Here is a 17,509-nt window from a genome sequence, read left to right as displayed (position 1 = left end):
CATGAGAAATCCATGGCACATTACAGTTTTTCTCAGAAAAAGGATTGGAAGGAGATTAAGGCTACACTACTAGAGAGCGAAAGACGAGTACTTGTTGTCTGATATGTAAATTTCCTGCTCTTTAGGCGAGGGGGGAAAGAGGGACAACAGATATAGATAAGGAAGGAGTAGGAGAGAGGAAAAGAGAGGAGAAATGGAGGATAACCTCCTAAGAGAGGGGAGACGGGCAAGCAGTCAGTCAGTGGGAAGGCCCTCTAGAAGAGCCTTAGTCTGCTATGACTGGCACAGAAAGACTCAAGAATTTCATTAAAAGTATCATGAAATTTTTGTTTGTAGAATAAGATATGTGAGTGGTAAGAGAGGAGAAATGATTCTTAAAATAATTTTAATCAAATCAAAAGATATAATTGGGCTTATGTGTGAAATAACTTGAATGTTGTTTTTAATTAGAATAGAGATAATTTGATGTTTGATTATGAATCTAGAGTTCCATAATCTAATAGTCTCAAATAAGTTTTTATATTTATGATTAAAGTGAGACGGTCAACTTTTTTGTTAAACTTAACTGAATAGTATTAAAAATGATCAAAATGCCTCATAATGTTTATTAGAGAAAACATACGAATTTTAAGATAATGCTACTAAATAATCAAAATAGTTATAGTGCTGAGTTAAATTTGATGGAAAAATTAAAAGTCTCATTTTAGTTATAAATATATGAACTAATTTAAGAATTTTTTGAATTACAGAGAAAGTGATTTTGGAGCCTAAAGAAAAAAAAAATCCTCTATTTCTTTTTTATTTGCAACTTGCACAAAAAAAAAAAGCACCAAAAACTCGGATCATATCCAATGCACTGGAGAGAATCCGAACTCGAACTCCGGATCCAAAACCGTTAAACAAACCAGGTCGACCTTAGAAACGTCTGCTCGATTTCCACCTCCTCTTCCCCTCCCGAAGGCCGCAGAGATGCGGAAACGCGATCTCAGCATCCTCCTCCTCGCCGCCTTCGCCATCTTCTTCTCTCTCCAGGTAACAGATCCTTTCTCAACCTTGGAGCCTTTTAATTTTCTTCGAATCCAGTTATGTTTCGAGTGTTTGGGATTAAATTCGAGTCTTGGGTCTTTTGGGTTGTGTTCCTTTCAGCACGAAGGTGATTTCTCCTTTAGGGAGGCGTGGGTCCACTTCTCCGAGGAGTATCCGATCAAGTATGAAGCCGAGCGCCTGCCGCCACCGGTGGTAGCTGATCTCAACGGTGATGGGAAAAACGAGGTCCTCGTGGCGACCGACGATGCAAAAATCCAAGTGAGTTGGCTTCTGATTAGATTGGGATGTGAAATTTTGGATATTTGCTGCTTTCTTTCAGTATTCTAGACCAATTATTTCGAGCATGGAGTATGACCTCAGTCATGAATGGATCCTGTAGTCCATGTACATGTGCTTTTTGCCAAATCAACAAGGTGTCAGCACATGCATGCCATGATGTGTGGTGCCAAACCATATCACTGCAGACGCTACTGTGATAGCGCAAATGAAGAAAATAAAATGTCGGAACAATTGCCCAAGTAAAGAAGAAGACTTGTTGTGAAAAGGAACCTGAATTTTTTTGAAGAGGAAAGTGAATTGTATGTACTAGGCTTACCATGCCTACATGACTTTTATCACATATGTAGACAGCAGTCACTAAAGACTCTTATTTTCTTAACTAGCAATAAATTTACAAAGAAGCTAACTTTTGATCCGTAGTTATGCTCTACAATCCACGTGCGTCATGGATTGGCATAACAGCATTCAAAAGGTTGGCACACACTGTGCCGTACTACTGCCCCACTGAATAAACTTGTGATGTGGGCACCATCTTCAATTTGACCAAAATAGAGTTACTCGAGTCCAATTTTGGTCTAATTGTTGCTTTTTAATTCAAATAATCAATTGAATTAGTCAATTGACAGATATGGTAGCCTATATGCGGGGATGTCCGTATTGAGTTATTACCTAAATTGGGTTAGTCAATTTAGGTAAGGTTTAATCAATTAGGATCATATTAGGAAATAAATTCCTATTAGAATCTCAATTGATAGTTATGGTAAGCTCATATGTGGGGAGTATCCACATTGATTTATTACCTAAATTGGATCAATCAATTTAGGTAAGATGATCAATTAGAGTCCTATTAGGAAATAAGTTTCTATTAGAATCAGCTAGAATTAAAATTGTTAACCTATTTAAGGGTTATTGCATGAGAAACAAAGACAAGTTGGAATAAGATTTATTTGAGATCTCTCACTTTCTCCCCTGTGGTCTTCTTCTTCTTCTCTCTCTCTCTTTCTTTCTCTCCCTTTCTCCTACTCTGTCTTAAGATCCTTCTCTAATCTCTTTTACTTTCTCTCTAAACCTCTCTTCTTCTTCAACCTTTACTTTTTCGTTGGTTATTGCTGCTGTCCAAAAGATTCCAGTAGTGAAAGAGAATCTTTGAGTGCCCGGACGTGAAGAGGATTTTGTTTTCAAAGTAAAAGCACTACTATTCTATTTATTGGTAATCCTAAACTATAAAGTCTTTCCTTACACCATATTTTAGGCCTTTCTACTATCAACGTACCTATTTGAAAGTTGAGGAAGCTACTGCCTTATCTGAGTGGTTTTCTCTCCTTCCATCTAGTAGTGATCCTTTTAATCAATTAACTTCTTATCAGTTATTGCTTACTATATTTTACTTTAGTTATTTGTTTGGATTGATTGTTCTCCAAAACATTGCATTCATACTAGATTTGCATCAACTTGTATCTTGATCCTTGCAGGTTCTGGAGCCCCACAATAGACGTGTAGATGAAGGGTTTAGTGAAGCAAGAGTCCTAGCCGAGGTTTCTTTGTTGCCTGACAAAGTCCGGATAGCATCTGGGAGACGTCCTGTTGCAATGGCTGTAGGTGTTGTCGATCGTTCATATAGGCATGGTGATATAAAGAAACAGGTTTTGGTTGTTGTCACGTCAGGCTGGTCAGTTATGTGTTTTGATCACAATCTTAAAAAGCTGTGGGAAAATAACCTACAGGTGCATTAAAGAACTGAAGTTATCATGTCCCCCAATTTCCTATTGTTATCTTTAACAAGTTTTAATGGGCTTTAATCCCTTTTTAGGAGGACTTTCCCCACAATGCTCACCATCGGGAGATTGCAATTTCCATAAGCAATTATACGTTAAAACATGGAGATGCAGGATTGATTATTGTAGGAGGGAGGATGGAAATGCAGCATCATGTATGTTTCCTTGTCTTCTTCATTATCTTGTAGCATATGATTTTTAATGAATCTTGACATATCTTATAGTTATTTTTCCTGTAACTTTGGTACACCTATGATGAGTTGATACTTCAACATTATAGCAAAACTAATTTATAATCTCCCTTGTATTAATTTAGTATTATACTGATCACCATGAAAAATTATTCGTGTACTTCTTTAACTGAAGTGAAACGTTTTCTCTCTAAAAGATTGTGGCCGGATTTCACGTGCTAGTCTTTCTGAATTTCTTCTAACTGAAATTCTAATAATTCACACTGAACTTCATAGAGCTCCATGGATCTATTTGAGGAAGCTATGATGTCAGAGAAAGATGGTGAGCTGCACCGTAGAATTGCCAACGAGAAAGAGGTGCGCATTTGGATAAAGTTTCAATTTTTTTTCTTGTATTCTATGATTATGCTATAAGCAATGATTGCCGTACTGCGCCACCGTCTACATGCTCTTCTGTGACAGTGGCATGCCTCTAACATAGTTTTAATAAAAAGTTGAGGATATTTAAAAATATTTTTGGGTCTTCGGCACGTCAATGTTTAGTTTTTTGTTTGAACATATGTATTAAAACTTACATTACAATTCTTTATCTTTAAATTATTTTTATAAATGCCCTTTTATTAAAGATATAAATATTATTCAACATATAATATGACTGAAGACATTCATTAAAGCTAATATTAATGATTGAACAATTATATTATAATTAAACATATAATAATAGTCAACACATATTATTAATTGATTATAATTTAATGTTTAAAAATAATATCTAGTTAAACGTAGAATGATGGAGAGGATCAAATACTTCATTTGCCGGCACAAGAACAACTTAAAAATATTACATTAAATATTGTTAATAATCTTCAATTATATTGATAACGATGACTTCATTTATTGGCATAAGAGTAACACTAAAGTTGATTAATGAAAATAAATTTTTTTAAAAAAAAAAGGCTGCACATTGGCACGGGTCGACATGTACCCTGTTGATTTGCCTCAACTGGACATGCACATGTGCTAGTCGGCTAGACACAGGGTGTGCCAATGTGTGCATGTTGGAATGACTTGGCACGGAGGTGTGTCAGGTACCATGCCACCACTAGCACAATCATCGTTGGCTCCAAGTGTGACCAATAAGAGTTTTGGTCAATGGTAGTTTGGTTTTGCAGTTATAAAGAACATAAAATACTTTCACTTCTATAGAAAAACATAACTAGTCAATTAATCGAGCATTCACAATATATCTTCATTCTTACCTTTTTATGCTTTTGAAATAGTCGTTCTAGGTTCCTTTAACTTTTGGATAATATTGTTTTGAATATGTATAAGACTATAAGAGAAGAAGATTAGGTACTCTGCAATGAGCTACGAGTTACAATCTCTACTTGAACAGAATAAATTGCTGCTTAAACCATTTGTATCACAATGTACAAGTTTGATTGAACTTATTTCCTGGTCTTTGACACTTTGCCAGAAAAGAGAAGACTTGTTGGAGTCTGGGGGGCCAGGCTGCTTCTATTCATTTTCTTATTCATGATCCAAATGGCCCTTGTATTGTTTCTCTGATGTTGTCAACCTTGATGAGTGGTTTGAAAATATTGTTGATTTTGAGCCATTCTTGCAAAGCTGGGCAAGGACCTATAGCAAGACAATTAAAAGACTCCATTTGTACTAAGCTACTATATGTCTATATCCCCTAAACACTTGAAAGACCTATAGGAAGCAAGGGATAGAAAGATACAATTTATTTGGAAGAACGATAAATATAGGTTATGGGCTGTTGAGAAAAATTTCCTCTAGAACTGATAAATGAACTCGCATCTTCAATCATTTTAGTTCACCTATTTGGCCCTAAACAAACAAGCTTCTCTCATTTATAGCCAGTTCTTTTAGATTTACTAAATTTAGTGGAATTTTTTTACTAGTCTTAGACTGTTTCATATAGTTTTGAATCAATCCTACAAAAACGAAAAAATGTAGATTGTTTTGTATTTTTCGACTGAAACCTCTCTGTTTTAGCTAGAACTTTTTGGTTCTGGCTAGAAAGGGAGCATTGTGTTGGCTGCAGATAACTTATGTGGACCATTTCAGCTTTCTTTCACCATTATCGGTTAACTACATAACCGACCGGTATCATTGTTACCAGTTGTTATATATGCGAAACTTCAACTGTAATAGAACTAAATCAACTTAACATGGATTCACAATCACTTACACTTATTCCATTTTAGTATACTTTGTTAACTTTTATTAATGCGAATTAAATCTAATTTCAGGAATCTGGGACTGATGCTGTAGATCTGCGCCATTTTGCATTTTATGCTTTTGCTGGTCGGACTGGAACACTGCGATGGAGTCGGAAGAATGATGTATGATTCTTTTCTCCTCATATTCTCTAGAATATGGACCAGCTCTCCAAAAAGAATTTCCTTACCTATTACTCTATAGTTCATTAATTGAGTAAAATTGTTGCTGTCCTGGTCATGGGACATGTTGTTTCTATCATGTGCCATCCAGTCTCCCTTTATTGTAATTCGTTAGAAAATGAGATCATTCTTTATTTGCAATATTCAATGTTATTGCTAATCTGATTAAGCAGATTATGATGATCTTTTCTCTCGCCCACTGTTTGGTATTTCAGAATATCCAGGAAAAGTCTTCGGATGCATCAATGTTGATTCCACAACACAATTATAAGCTGGATGCTCATGCCCTAAATAGTCGTCATCCTGGAGAGGTATGCTTATGCATAAGTTAACATCATTTAGCATGTCGCAAGGGTTGCCTTGTCATTGGCATGAGGTGGCACATTCTCGAGCCAAATAATTTGTGTTGGTTCAGAATGACCTGCACAAGGTCAGTAGAGGTAGATATGGCATCACATGGGGTCAGCAGGGGGAAGTATCTAGGTACTATCCCATAGTGGCACCAACTACCTGCGGCTTGATAAATATTGTATGGCAAACCTCATGATGGTCAATATGGAATTCCTTGGTGCACAGTGGTTTGGTTGAAACAGTACTATATTTCCTTGATTATAAAAGAGAGAAGTTTCCATCTTTAGTTTTTGTGTAAGATGGATATATTCATTTCCCAGTGTGAATTGATGTTGGTCTACAGATACATGTAATATGTATGTAATATGTTCAACAGTTAATTCCTTCATGCACTTGTAAGATTGTTTTGTACTTCTGTATGACACTGCAAAATGACTCCCTTTCTGAGCATCCTTACATAGACAGGAATGAAGATTATGATCAAATACAACAGTTGACTACTTTTCTAAAGACTGTCAAGATTACTTTGGCTGTTTATGGATGAAATTTCTTATTATGTAGTTTTTTATTTTATTTTGGTCATGAAATTTGATCTTACTGATAGCTGTTGCTTGGTCGCACCCTTTATGATAACTTGTTTGGACACTTGATTATTTGAACTCTTGTTTTAGTTTGAGTTTAATAGATAATTGTTGCATGCAGTTTGAATGTAGAGAATTCAGGGAATCAATTCTTGGCGTCATGCCTCATCATTGGGTAAGAACCAACTGCACTTTACTCCTCTTTTGAGGATAACATATGAAGCTACAGGCTAAGTTTGTGACCATCATATCACCAGGATAGACGAGAGGATACTTCTTTACAACTAGCTCATTTTAGGAAGCATAAGAGGAAATCATTGAAGAAAACACCCGGAAAAACTACGACGAGTACATTTCACAAGCCTGCCGAACACAATCCACCTGGTAAAGATTCCTCTAACAAAATTGCTAAAGTGATTGGAAAGGCTGCAAATTATGCTGGCTCAGCAAAATCCAAGAAGGTAGGGCTTATGCTTGGTGTTGTACATACTTAATTTTGGCATTTATATCCATTTATAACTGTTAGTAAAAGAAGGTTCACAAATTTTCTTCCTTTCTAAAACCAAAAACGTCTCTGAAAATTTCAGCCAAACTTTATTTAGGATCATTTGACTAGAATTTTTGTTATAAATGCCAAAATATGTAGCAATGATCATACATATTCATGAGCATTTACCTTATAGTTTTATTTTTGTGGTGCTTATTATGCTGACTTGTTTATATGTTTCGAACCGTTCTACTTATTTCTGTATGGTTTGCTTTTCCTTAACCCTGGTACATGTGAAGCATGTCAAATGCAGGTATAAGATGATGAAGCCATACCTACAATTACGTCAGTCCATTTAGACCTTGTATTTAAGGCACAACCATGCTACAACTGTTTCATGCCATCTGGAGGAAATAATAACATTTCTTTTCTTTTCTTTTTTGTGTAATGTTGTGTCAGCAAACTTTCCAACTGTCATAAGTTTGAAGACACGCCAGGCTAATTCCAATTGAGAAGTTCGTTTTTAAGAAAATTAATGTTTTTTGGTGGTTTGCTGGACGCAAATTATTCCACATTGGGCTATATTTATAATTTTATATATGTGAAAAGGTTCCATTATTGTTTCTAGCTAAGTTTAAAGTAATTTGTACCATATATCATATATAAATAACTGTATCACAACCTTTGTGGGTTGTAAGATGTAGTTAGTCACTTGCTACAGATGTGGAACATGTTCTAGCTTGGTAACATAGGTTAGATGCCTTGTAATGCTTGATTTTTGTTTGATTTTACCTCCTATGAACCTATCGGAGCTATAGAGTTCTAATCATTTATTTCTGCGGTGTCTTTTGTGATTTCAGAAGTCTCTTTACATTCCTACCATAACAAATCATACCCAAGTTTGGTGGGTCCCTAATGTGGTTGTTGCACATGAAAAGGAAGGGATAGAGGCTGTCCATCTGGCTTCTGGACGCACCATTTGCAAGGTATATATCAGCATTTAAACCAATTTTCTATTTGAAAACAGTAATCTTATTCTTGTATTTTCATAATGCGGTTTCCTAGTTAATTATGAACATGTTCTTTTATTTCTTATAGTTAAGTACCTTGATACTGAAGGAAATTTATAGTTCTATCTCAAAGTAGATACTTTATATCTCTATTTGTTTTTGTTTTTGTTTTTTTTTTTTTTGGTTACAAATATAAAATTTATTACTAGGTTGAGATGCATTTGATATGCTCATAGCAATATTACTTCTTGACTGCTATTCAAGAATAAAAAAGGCTAGTGCAAGAAATTCTGTTTTAAATGATCCTAAAATGATAGATGGAAAAGGAACAGCATCCTAAATTCTCAGTTGTTGTGTAGAAAGTAACTAATTTGCTAAGGGCACATGGATTGAAACACATTGGGTTAATTTTGATTTCTGAAATTGTTGTTGTAAAAGGGCAAGTACTTAATGTTCAAGGATACATATCAAAATTCATATAGTTCATTGTTATTTGGACAACTCTCAGCAAGTGCAACCAAAATTGAACTTTGTTGAGATCATAGAGTGATGTATTTCTTTTTTGGCTACTGTAATCATCTCTTATCTTTTTAATACTTGATGTATAAGTAGGACTTCATCAATCCAGATTTATTCTTTCGGTTTTTGTTTCTACTTATATCAAAAGACACTATTGCTTCTGGGGTTTAGGCATGATATATTATATGCTTGTATTGGCAGCTTCATCTAACAGAAGGGGGCCTTCATGCTGATATTAATGGAGATGGAGTTCTAGATCATGTTCAGGTGCATCATTTCCCACATATTACTGCTACTTATCGTATGAATATGATTGAAGTATCTTCTGTGACTAGTTATGGGTTGATATCTAAAACACTAATATATTGCAAAATTATAGATAATGTTGCCTAATAATATCTTCTATCTTTGGCTGGACTGGAATTCAATATAACATGCTGATCTATTTTATTGCTTAAGAAGGTGTAAGGACACATTAAGAATTAGAAATATGCTTTTGTAAATTTGCAGAAATAAATAGCTTGCTGGATACTTCCATCAACCTTTAAGTGTGAATAGACAGAGAGTAGCATTATGTTTCGAGGTGACAAATATTTTGGACTGCTAGTAATCTAAGCTTGATACTATTGTTTGCTCACCGCCACTTCATGCTACACTTGCTAACTTGATCTGTGGTAACTAGCTTTGGTGAGACCTTGAAAGCCTTTTAGATCCAGTAAAACTTTTATATAGTCTTTCAATACCTAGGAGCAAGGATTGTCATGCTAGAGGTACGGTGTATGCTGACCTTGGCTTAGCAAGGTAGTATTATTGGAACGTGTTAGTGTGCTGTTCCCATACTAAACGACCTTGAAATATCCAAAAATCAATCTTTACACCATTTTAGGGCCTTAGAAGATATTTAGGGGCTAACTTAAAGTCCTTCAACACTAAATATTAGTGTAACACATGAATTAGATCTTATCTCATGATTTAATTTTTTTTGAATTTCTAAGCTGGACCAAATAAGTAGGAGGAGATAACTGGAATTTCCCTTTGATTTCTAAAATTTGATGTGTAATTTATGGATTAAACACCAAAAATTAAAAGGGGTATTGAAAGGGATGAAATATACCTCAAATTGAGTTTGTTTGAAGTGAAATATGTTTAATTCCTAGTGGCATAGATGGGCATGAACGTATGAGTGGCCGTGAGGGAGTATCGAGATATTCCATTTCGTACCGTTGCTGATAATTCACTAGCACAATTCATATCAACCCATGCCAACCGGCACTACAATCTATGTCCAAGAGTGCAATTCAATATGCTGGTTGGAATAAGGTCAGAGACTAGGAAGATAAGAATATATGGAACTTATTTTGCAATATCAGGAGAGGGGCTAGAGATGGAAAGAAACCAGTCATAAAAGAGAAGATGTAAGATGTATTAGCAGATATGTGAATCAAAGAATTGACTTTATAAAAAAAATCATCTATATGTTCCTATTATTGATACCTAAGCGACCCCAAAAGATGTTCATTAATATCAAAATGGACTCTTAAAGTATCTCTAGCTTAGGCTTTTAGTTAGCACAATTTTAGTCAGAAAGAATTAAAGCTATTTATAGTTAATCCTTCTTGGACCTCTGTTCTATCAGGACCACATTCTCAACAATGAATATTTATGGTTGATGATTAGAGCTCAATGTCTTCTATTAATTATTTGTCTGGTTTCTGTTTGGGAGCAAAAACTGGGAATTGATGTATGTGTACTACAATCTCATCATGCCACGAGCCAAAGGTGTAGATGTTCGACGCCTTTGGTGCACCAATGCAGCATTCATTGTTTCCTGATTTAGGCTCTTCCGGTTCAATAGGAAGATGCTAGAAGTTGAGAATGCAAAAAATGAGCTGTCCAATTTCATAATGCCAGTCTACAAACTCATGGCTGACATAACATCAGAATGTTGCAGGATAGTATTCTATGTGTTTTCTCTAATATTCTGGGATTGCTACTGATCATCTTTTGGAACTTATATGTCCTATTTGTTATTTGAGGCCTGCTACTCTTCCCTTTGTCATATTGCTTAATCAGGTTATGTTAGCATATACTGTTTACTGATTGCCTATTTCTTTCCTTCCTATAGGTTGTTGGGAACAATGGTGCTCAGGTTACTGTTGCTAGTGGCTCTATGGAAGTGTTGAAACCTTGTTGGGCATTTGCCACGTCAGGTGTTCCTGTGCGAGAACAACTCTTCAATGTTTCCATCTGCCATCACAGTCAATTTGGCTTATTCCAGCATGGAGACTTTGCAAGAAGCTTTGGTAGGAATTTTGATGCACACGGTCTGGAGGTGGCAACACCTATCCTGATAAGCAGAGATGATGGGCATAAGCATCGGAGAGGAAGCCATGGTGATGTCATCTTTTTGACAAATAGAGGAGAGGTTAGTAGCTGAACTGGCTTCCCATTTATGCACCTTTGTTGTTTCGATAATTTCACTTGTGATGAAGAGTTCAAAACATAAAGATAACCATCTATAACTTCTTATGCACATGCTGCCACTTAGTCAAGCTTGTCTTTTACACCTAGTTGGTCCATGAAATTCTCATGTCTCATGACCTATTCTGTCTTAATTACTTTGTTTGATTTATATATTTTTCAGGTTACCTCATATTCCACAGGCTCGCATGGTCACGATGCCATTTGGAGATGGCAACTTTCAACTGGTGCAACTTGGTCAAATCTGCCATCTCCATCTGGAATGATGGAAAATGTGGTCGTTCCCACTCTCAAGGCTTTCTCTCTCCGATCCCATGATAATAATAAAGAGGTAATTGCTGCAGCTGGTGATCTAGAGGCTGTGGTGATATCTCCTGGAGGAAGTATTCTGGCAACAATTGAAATGCCCGCGCCTCCTACTCATGCCCTGGTCTTTGAAGACTTCTCTGGTGATGGACTTACTGATATTATTTTGGTGACTTCTGGTGGGGTTTACGGGTTCATTCAGACCCGGCAGCCTGGAGCTCTCTTCTTTAGCACCCTCGTTGGCTGCTTAATAGTTGTCATGGGAGTCTTATTCGTTTCACAACATCTGAACTCCGCTAACAAGGGAAAACCAAGGGCTTCAACTGAGTACAGGTAACATGTTCGAGGGGTGCTACTGAAGATGAAGGTTTGCAGTGTTTCTCTTTCTTCAGGTTTGGTAGTAACAAGAAGTCTGGCACATAAAGGAGAAAGAGGTCACAGGTATCCATCAGATGTAGTTTGTGGACCAAGCACTGGTGCCTATCAACCTATTTCCCAAAACTTTTTAATTCTTTTAATGGATTATATATGGTTGTAGGGTCATGACAGTTACTGTCCAAAGCTTATAGAAGTTAAACCTGACCTCAGTACAGGCTATTATAGGGCCTATTGTGTTATGATGTCCTACATTTGGTTGACCCAAGGCCTTGCAAGTGTTTGCCATTGTGCTAAATGTAATCTTAGAACAGTATGCTCTTAGTTTTGGCTTTTTAAGTTGGGAAAAAGCTACTTGATGGCTTATTTAGTGGGAGGTGGGTTAGTGCAAATTGATGATGAAAAGAAGATCTATGAAAGATTTTGAGTGTGGACCATCTCTGTCTCTTTCCAACGCGTTCAGCTACAGTAATTTGGATATGTTTCGATATCATTCTTTTGTGAGCTTCTCAGTGAAGAGATTGCCAGGAAGGGAATGGCAAGATTAAGCTGGTCGAAGGGTGTCATCTCTTTTACCAATGTGTCATAGAAATTAAAATTGAAAAGTAAAATGTCCAGAGACGGTTTGAGAATGATATAAAATGTCAGATTCTACAATACGACACAGGTTGTTTTATCAACTATGAAACTGGTTATGCTTGGACTGAGGTGGGTATAATTTATACTGAGATGAAGAGGCATCTTGGTAGTAACATATATATTATGTATATTCCAACGACGGCCTAATGATAAGTTGATTAACTTCTATATGCTTGACATATTTATCCGTCTTAATATAATCATTTATAATAACATAAAATTTGCAAAGTGGTTCTTTTTACACTAGGCCTGATAGATTAATCACTACAACAAATACCGAGTCTGCCACAAATTATTATATCTTTACACAACTTAAAAACTTTCAAGCCTTTTATTCCAAGAAGTCTAATTCTCCCACTGTCGTGTCTATGACGTTGGCATGAATTTAAGTATCAATCTAGGGGTCTGACATGCACCTGGGCACTAAATCGGTACATTAGCGGTTGTTTCAATATGTAGCTCTCCAGTACACAGGGGCCTCATGAATTCTAAGTACATCTCCCAAAGAAGCAGATGACATGGCTTATTGCTGAAATCTATGATCCCAAATGGGTTCTGATTGATAGTTTTAATTGAACACCTCCTCTATTTCTTGAGTTATTTCCATTCTATCCATTACATGTAGATAAAAAGATTAGTTAGGCATTACAAACATACTACAATCACCTAGTCTTATTAGCTTGTTTTGGAGTGAAACTTGCTTTTGCCTTTGGAAATCGAAAAAATAACCACCACTCCGGCAGAATACTCCTATTCTAATTAGATTCTTATACTTTAGCTAAACTTTGGAAAAATGTATGAGGGTTGACAGACACGTTAGTTTATTTCATCTCTAAAGCTTCTCACATCAACTTATGGGATCAATATCATGTCATATGTTACAACCTTTATGCTTAAGTTACTAGTTACATATATGATTAGTTTTTCTTGAGGCCATTGTTCCTTTGAGAAACTCCATCAGATGAAGAGGTGGTTTATATATACAAGGATTAGAATAATCGTTTCAAGTTATGACAAGAAATTCCTTCAGTTCAAATTATAATATTGTGACATTCTGAATCAATTAAGCAGTTGACTTCATACAACATTAATTAACTCCGGGATTACGGAGAACAACTATGCAACAAAACTATAAGTTGATTCTGAATGTTCATGGAAAATTAGGTCAAACTTCATTTGAGCATTTGCACCAAAGTGCATGTGTTAGGTTAAAACTTTTCTTACCATCTTGACGACAGATCGAATTAATATATAGTTTTTTCAAATTTTACTAGATTCTAAAGATGTGGTATCACCCATATATTGTTTATTACGAATGATCAATCCAACTATTTAAGCTATTCATATTCGAAAGTTACAGAAGGCTACTCCAAAAATTTTGCTGTTGTTTTATCTCATTGAGAGGCATAGTTGTCACTGAAACTTCTATTAGCTATTCTTTTTTCTTGGAAAGTTATCTGGAGTATTCGATATCTACAAAGGAAAAGATATTTGATAATCTTTGTTATTGACATAAAAAAGATAGAAGTATTGGCATAAAAAAATTTAGCTTGAAAACATATATACATGTTTATACAAAGATATATGTTTATTGTTGCTGAACCTTCAATACTATTATCAAGTTCAAACGGAAGACGGGACTTCATAAGACCATCTGAAACAGCCAAAAAAATCAATGCCGACATTTAACATGTAGTACCAAAAATTTATGTTCTTTTTATTATTATTGTAAAAATCAAAACATTTATGTTCTTTACCTAAACATAAAGTCATCCACTATTCATCAGATTTAACAGTTCACAGGAGAACTCTACAAATGCCATTAATTGTAATGACTTCAAATAGTTTCTTAGACTTTTAGGTATATAGCTTCGTAAATGGAGTACTTTATAACATAAGAAGTTGAAGTGCACTTCTAAGATTAGTTACTGAAGAGAATAATAAAGTATAAGAAACTAGATATCTTTTCTCCATCTCAAGAATGTGGTTAAAGTGCATCAAATGCATGTACATGTCTATGCGGAGTCGTATAAGTAGCAAAATATATTCAGTATGCATAAAATATGGAATTAATAAAGCAAAAGAAAATTTAAATATGAACTATTAAAACTTTATAGTACTTCAATTATTAGTTCGACATGTTCATATAATAACTACTCTATCTGGCTACATTACATTAAGCACATATCTCAACACCATTCCTTATTTAGTCTTCCTTTTCCTCAAATCATGCAATTAGGATACTGTGAAGTACAGCTCCATTCCCTCTCTCTGACTACTTGCCTGCCCTAATATGGTGTTATTGTCACTTTCTTCTACCAACTTATACATATTAATTTCCTCCAGCATTAACTGAGAACTCCAAGAGCTCACACCAAAGCACCAAATGAGCTATATAGGAGTAATAATTGTTGAAGTTTATAATATATTTCTCCTTGGACGCCTCAATCTCAAGAAAGAGAAATTAAATAGATATGTAGAGAGAGAGAGAGAGAGAGAGAGAGAGAGAGAGAGAGAGAGAGAGAGAGAGAGAGAGACAGAACCTTCTTGAGTACGAGGGCAGGTTACATACTAATCAGAAGGTTGGGATTGGTGAGAGACGTGATAAAGTGAGAAGACAAGATATAATCACCACATCTAGTATAGCCTATTTCAAAAACTATTCTCTCTCTTCTCTCTTTTTCTGATTCCCTTGTTCTCTTAAAGAATCCCAATGCAGCTCAAACAAACAAAGTGATGACAAAATGGAGGAAGGAAAGAGGAGAGAAGCAGAAGTTTGCCTTCCGCACTTCAATGCCATGCATGGCATGGAGACAATAAACTACCCATAAAATTATACACAAGTAGTAAGCGAGAGCTTAACAAGATCCACCTCCAGCTATAAATGCCTAGCCTTGTACTCCTTTTAAGAACAGCAACTAGACATAGGGATCTAAGATATGTAACAAGCGGCTAGGTGTTTGAATGGTGCAATTAATTTGATCTAGATCTCTTTATATTTTGCCTGCTACTTTCTTTCTTTTGGTTGCGCTAGTTACTATGTCTACGGTCTGGGATGGTGAGGGAAGAACTGGGTACCAGCCATGAAGGCACTAAGAGGAGTTGGGTATAAGAATGAAGGATCCAATAAGCCGGCGGAGACCGCGGCGGCGGTAACGCTCGTTGTCGTCGCAGACGTGAGAGTGGTCGCAAGCGTAGCTGCAGCAGCAGCAGCAGAGGAAGAAGAAGACTCACTATGCCGTGTCGCCGGCCCTTGATCGTAAAGAATTCCCTTGAACACATGCCCACCGACGCTGATTGCCGTCTGGTATGCGATCTCCTCTTCGCCTTCCTCCACGGGGCTTACGCGGACGCATCGGAACACCACCGACGGTGAGTTTATCTCTGCGGGGAAGCTCACCGCCGCCGTCCTCCTACCTATATGTATGCATATATATGTATATATATATATCACCAGTTAGACTGGTTAGTAATTAACGAGAGTAAGGCTAGCTAGCTGCGTTACCTATATATGTTACTTTACCTGAGGAGATCTCTCTGGGTCGCTTAGGTGGGTCGACGGCGGCTGTGAGATGGCGCTCGCGCCGCTTGGAGGCGGGAACCCACGTGCTCTTCACGTGGGTGGGGCATTGGAAGCCGCGGCTTTTGCAGCAGGTGCGGCATCTCATATGGGAGCAGTCTTTCTTGGCCTGGTTGCCACAATCTTGGCAGCTAACTCCTCCTCCTCCTCCTCCTCCGCCGCCGCCGCCTCTCATCATCACCGTCGTAGGATTAGGCGGCGGCGGCGGGTCAGTCGAGAAACTTAAGAACCCTATTTGCTGTTGCTGTTGCTGCTGCTGCTGTTGTTGTTGTTGATGTTGTTGATGCCATAGTTCGAAACCTCTAGAGTAGGAGATGAAGTGGTTGTTGTTTTGTCGTTGATCTCCGGCTTGGCGATGGTTGCTAGTTAGAGAGAAAGTAGCCATTCTTGTAGCTTAAGATCCATCACAATTCACGCAATTATTTGTTTTTTGTTTTTGTTTGTATGGGAGTAGTCTCTTTACTTTGCAATAAAGATCTAAGAGTACGGCTTTTAAACAACAACTGATCAAGGGAAAAGATGGAAAGGACCGAATTGAATTCGAGGAAATTGAAGTCGAGATGTACCTCGATCGGTCGGTTTGTTATTACGGATTCCTTTGCTCTTTTTAGCAGCTAGCTGCTCGGGCATCTCGATCTTTCTCTGTCCTTCTTTCTTTCTTTCTTCTTTCCTTTCCTCTTCGATCTCTTTCCTTTCCTCGTTCCTTTTCTTGATTTCTATTTACGACACGGAATTAGCTAGAGCCGGTGCTTCGACGCCGCCATGGAGATCGACTGCTGCGCCTTTCCCTGCCACTACCTCGATTCCATTTATCTAGATCTCTCTCTCTCTCTCTCTCTCTAGATCTCTGTCTCTCTCGAGCTCGTCTTATGCCAAAGACTAAAAAACCCTTAATACTTTGTTTCCTTTATTAAGCATCCGAGTAAGATGATTAAGAGGAGGAAGTGAGCTTATTAGCTATGATAGGAGTGAGGAGGAGTGCTTGACGTCAAGTTGGTAGAAATGACCGTTGACTCTTATCGGACGGACATGGATCCGCCACGTGGCAACAAGGGTGTTTTTGCTATGCTGCTGCTCTTTAGGGCGCTGTTGTTCCAATTATCTATTCATGTATAACAGATGCTAAATAGAGAGAACTGAAAAGAAAAAAAGACAGTTTCTTTTATAGCTATAAACAGAATATCTACTAGTGGTGCATATCAACTCCATCGTTCATCCAGAAAATTAAACTCATAATTTCTATCATAAGTTAGTAGAACCCAATCACTTCACTACATTGATGACCATTTTAGATCTAGTGTTAGGATGTAGTTTAATTGGCGACGATAGTATATAAAACATTCCTTTTGATTTAGTTCTTTATCTCAATTAATCTTGTAATACTTTAGAAACAAATTTCTACATGTATTAGATTTTGCTCAAGTAAAGTTGATAGTATTACAGTTTGATACCTCTCTAT

The 17,509-nt window shown here is 36.7% G+C and overlaps 2 protein-coding genes across 2 annotated transcripts; one reads left to right on the top strand and one right to left on the bottom strand.

The window, feature by feature from the left end:
* Positions 1-873: 873 nt before the first annotated feature.
* Positions 874-12,278, top strand: LOC140781826 (uncharacterized). The gene is made up of 13 exons (XM_073128072.1): positions 874-1,032; positions 1,147-1,305; positions 2,799-3,050; positions 3,137-3,256; positions 3,569-3,649; positions 5,572-5,664; positions 5,937-6,032; positions 6,775-6,828; positions 6,911-7,114; positions 8,001-8,126; positions 8,871-8,936; positions 10,795-11,094; positions 11,314-12,278. Exons 1-13 carry the CDS (start codon positions 970-972, stop codon positions 11,791-11,793), a joined length of 2,094 nt encoding a protein of 697 aa, XP_072984173.1. The 5' UTR covers positions 874-969; the 3' UTR covers positions 11,794-12,278.
* A 2,280-nt stretch (positions 12,279-14,558) lies between these two features.
* LOC140781032 (protein SHI RELATED SEQUENCE 1-like) lies at positions 14,559-16,914 on the bottom strand. Its single transcript, XM_073126794.1, has 3 exons — positions 16,617-16,914; positions 15,994-16,443; positions 14,559-15,887 (listed from the first exon to the last, which is right to left on the bottom strand). The coding sequence occupies exons 1-3, from the start codon at positions 16,678-16,680 to the stop codon at positions 15,514-15,516; spliced, it is 888 nt and encodes a 295-aa protein (XP_072982895.1). The 5' UTR covers positions 16,681-16,914; the 3' UTR covers positions 14,559-15,513.
* Positions 16,915-17,509: the final 595 nt, after the last annotated feature.

This window comes from Typha latifolia, chromosome 2 (genome assembly GCF_019914945.1).
Source record: "Typha latifolia isolate L0001 chromosome 2, TyphaL0001v2, whole genome shotgun sequence".
In the NCBI taxonomy this organism is placed as follows: Eukaryota; Viridiplantae; Streptophyta; class Magnoliopsida; order Poales; family Typhaceae; genus Typha; species Typha latifolia.
The sequence above is the reverse complement of the archived record's forward strand: the minus strand, read 5'-3'. Positions and strand labels throughout refer to the sequence as shown.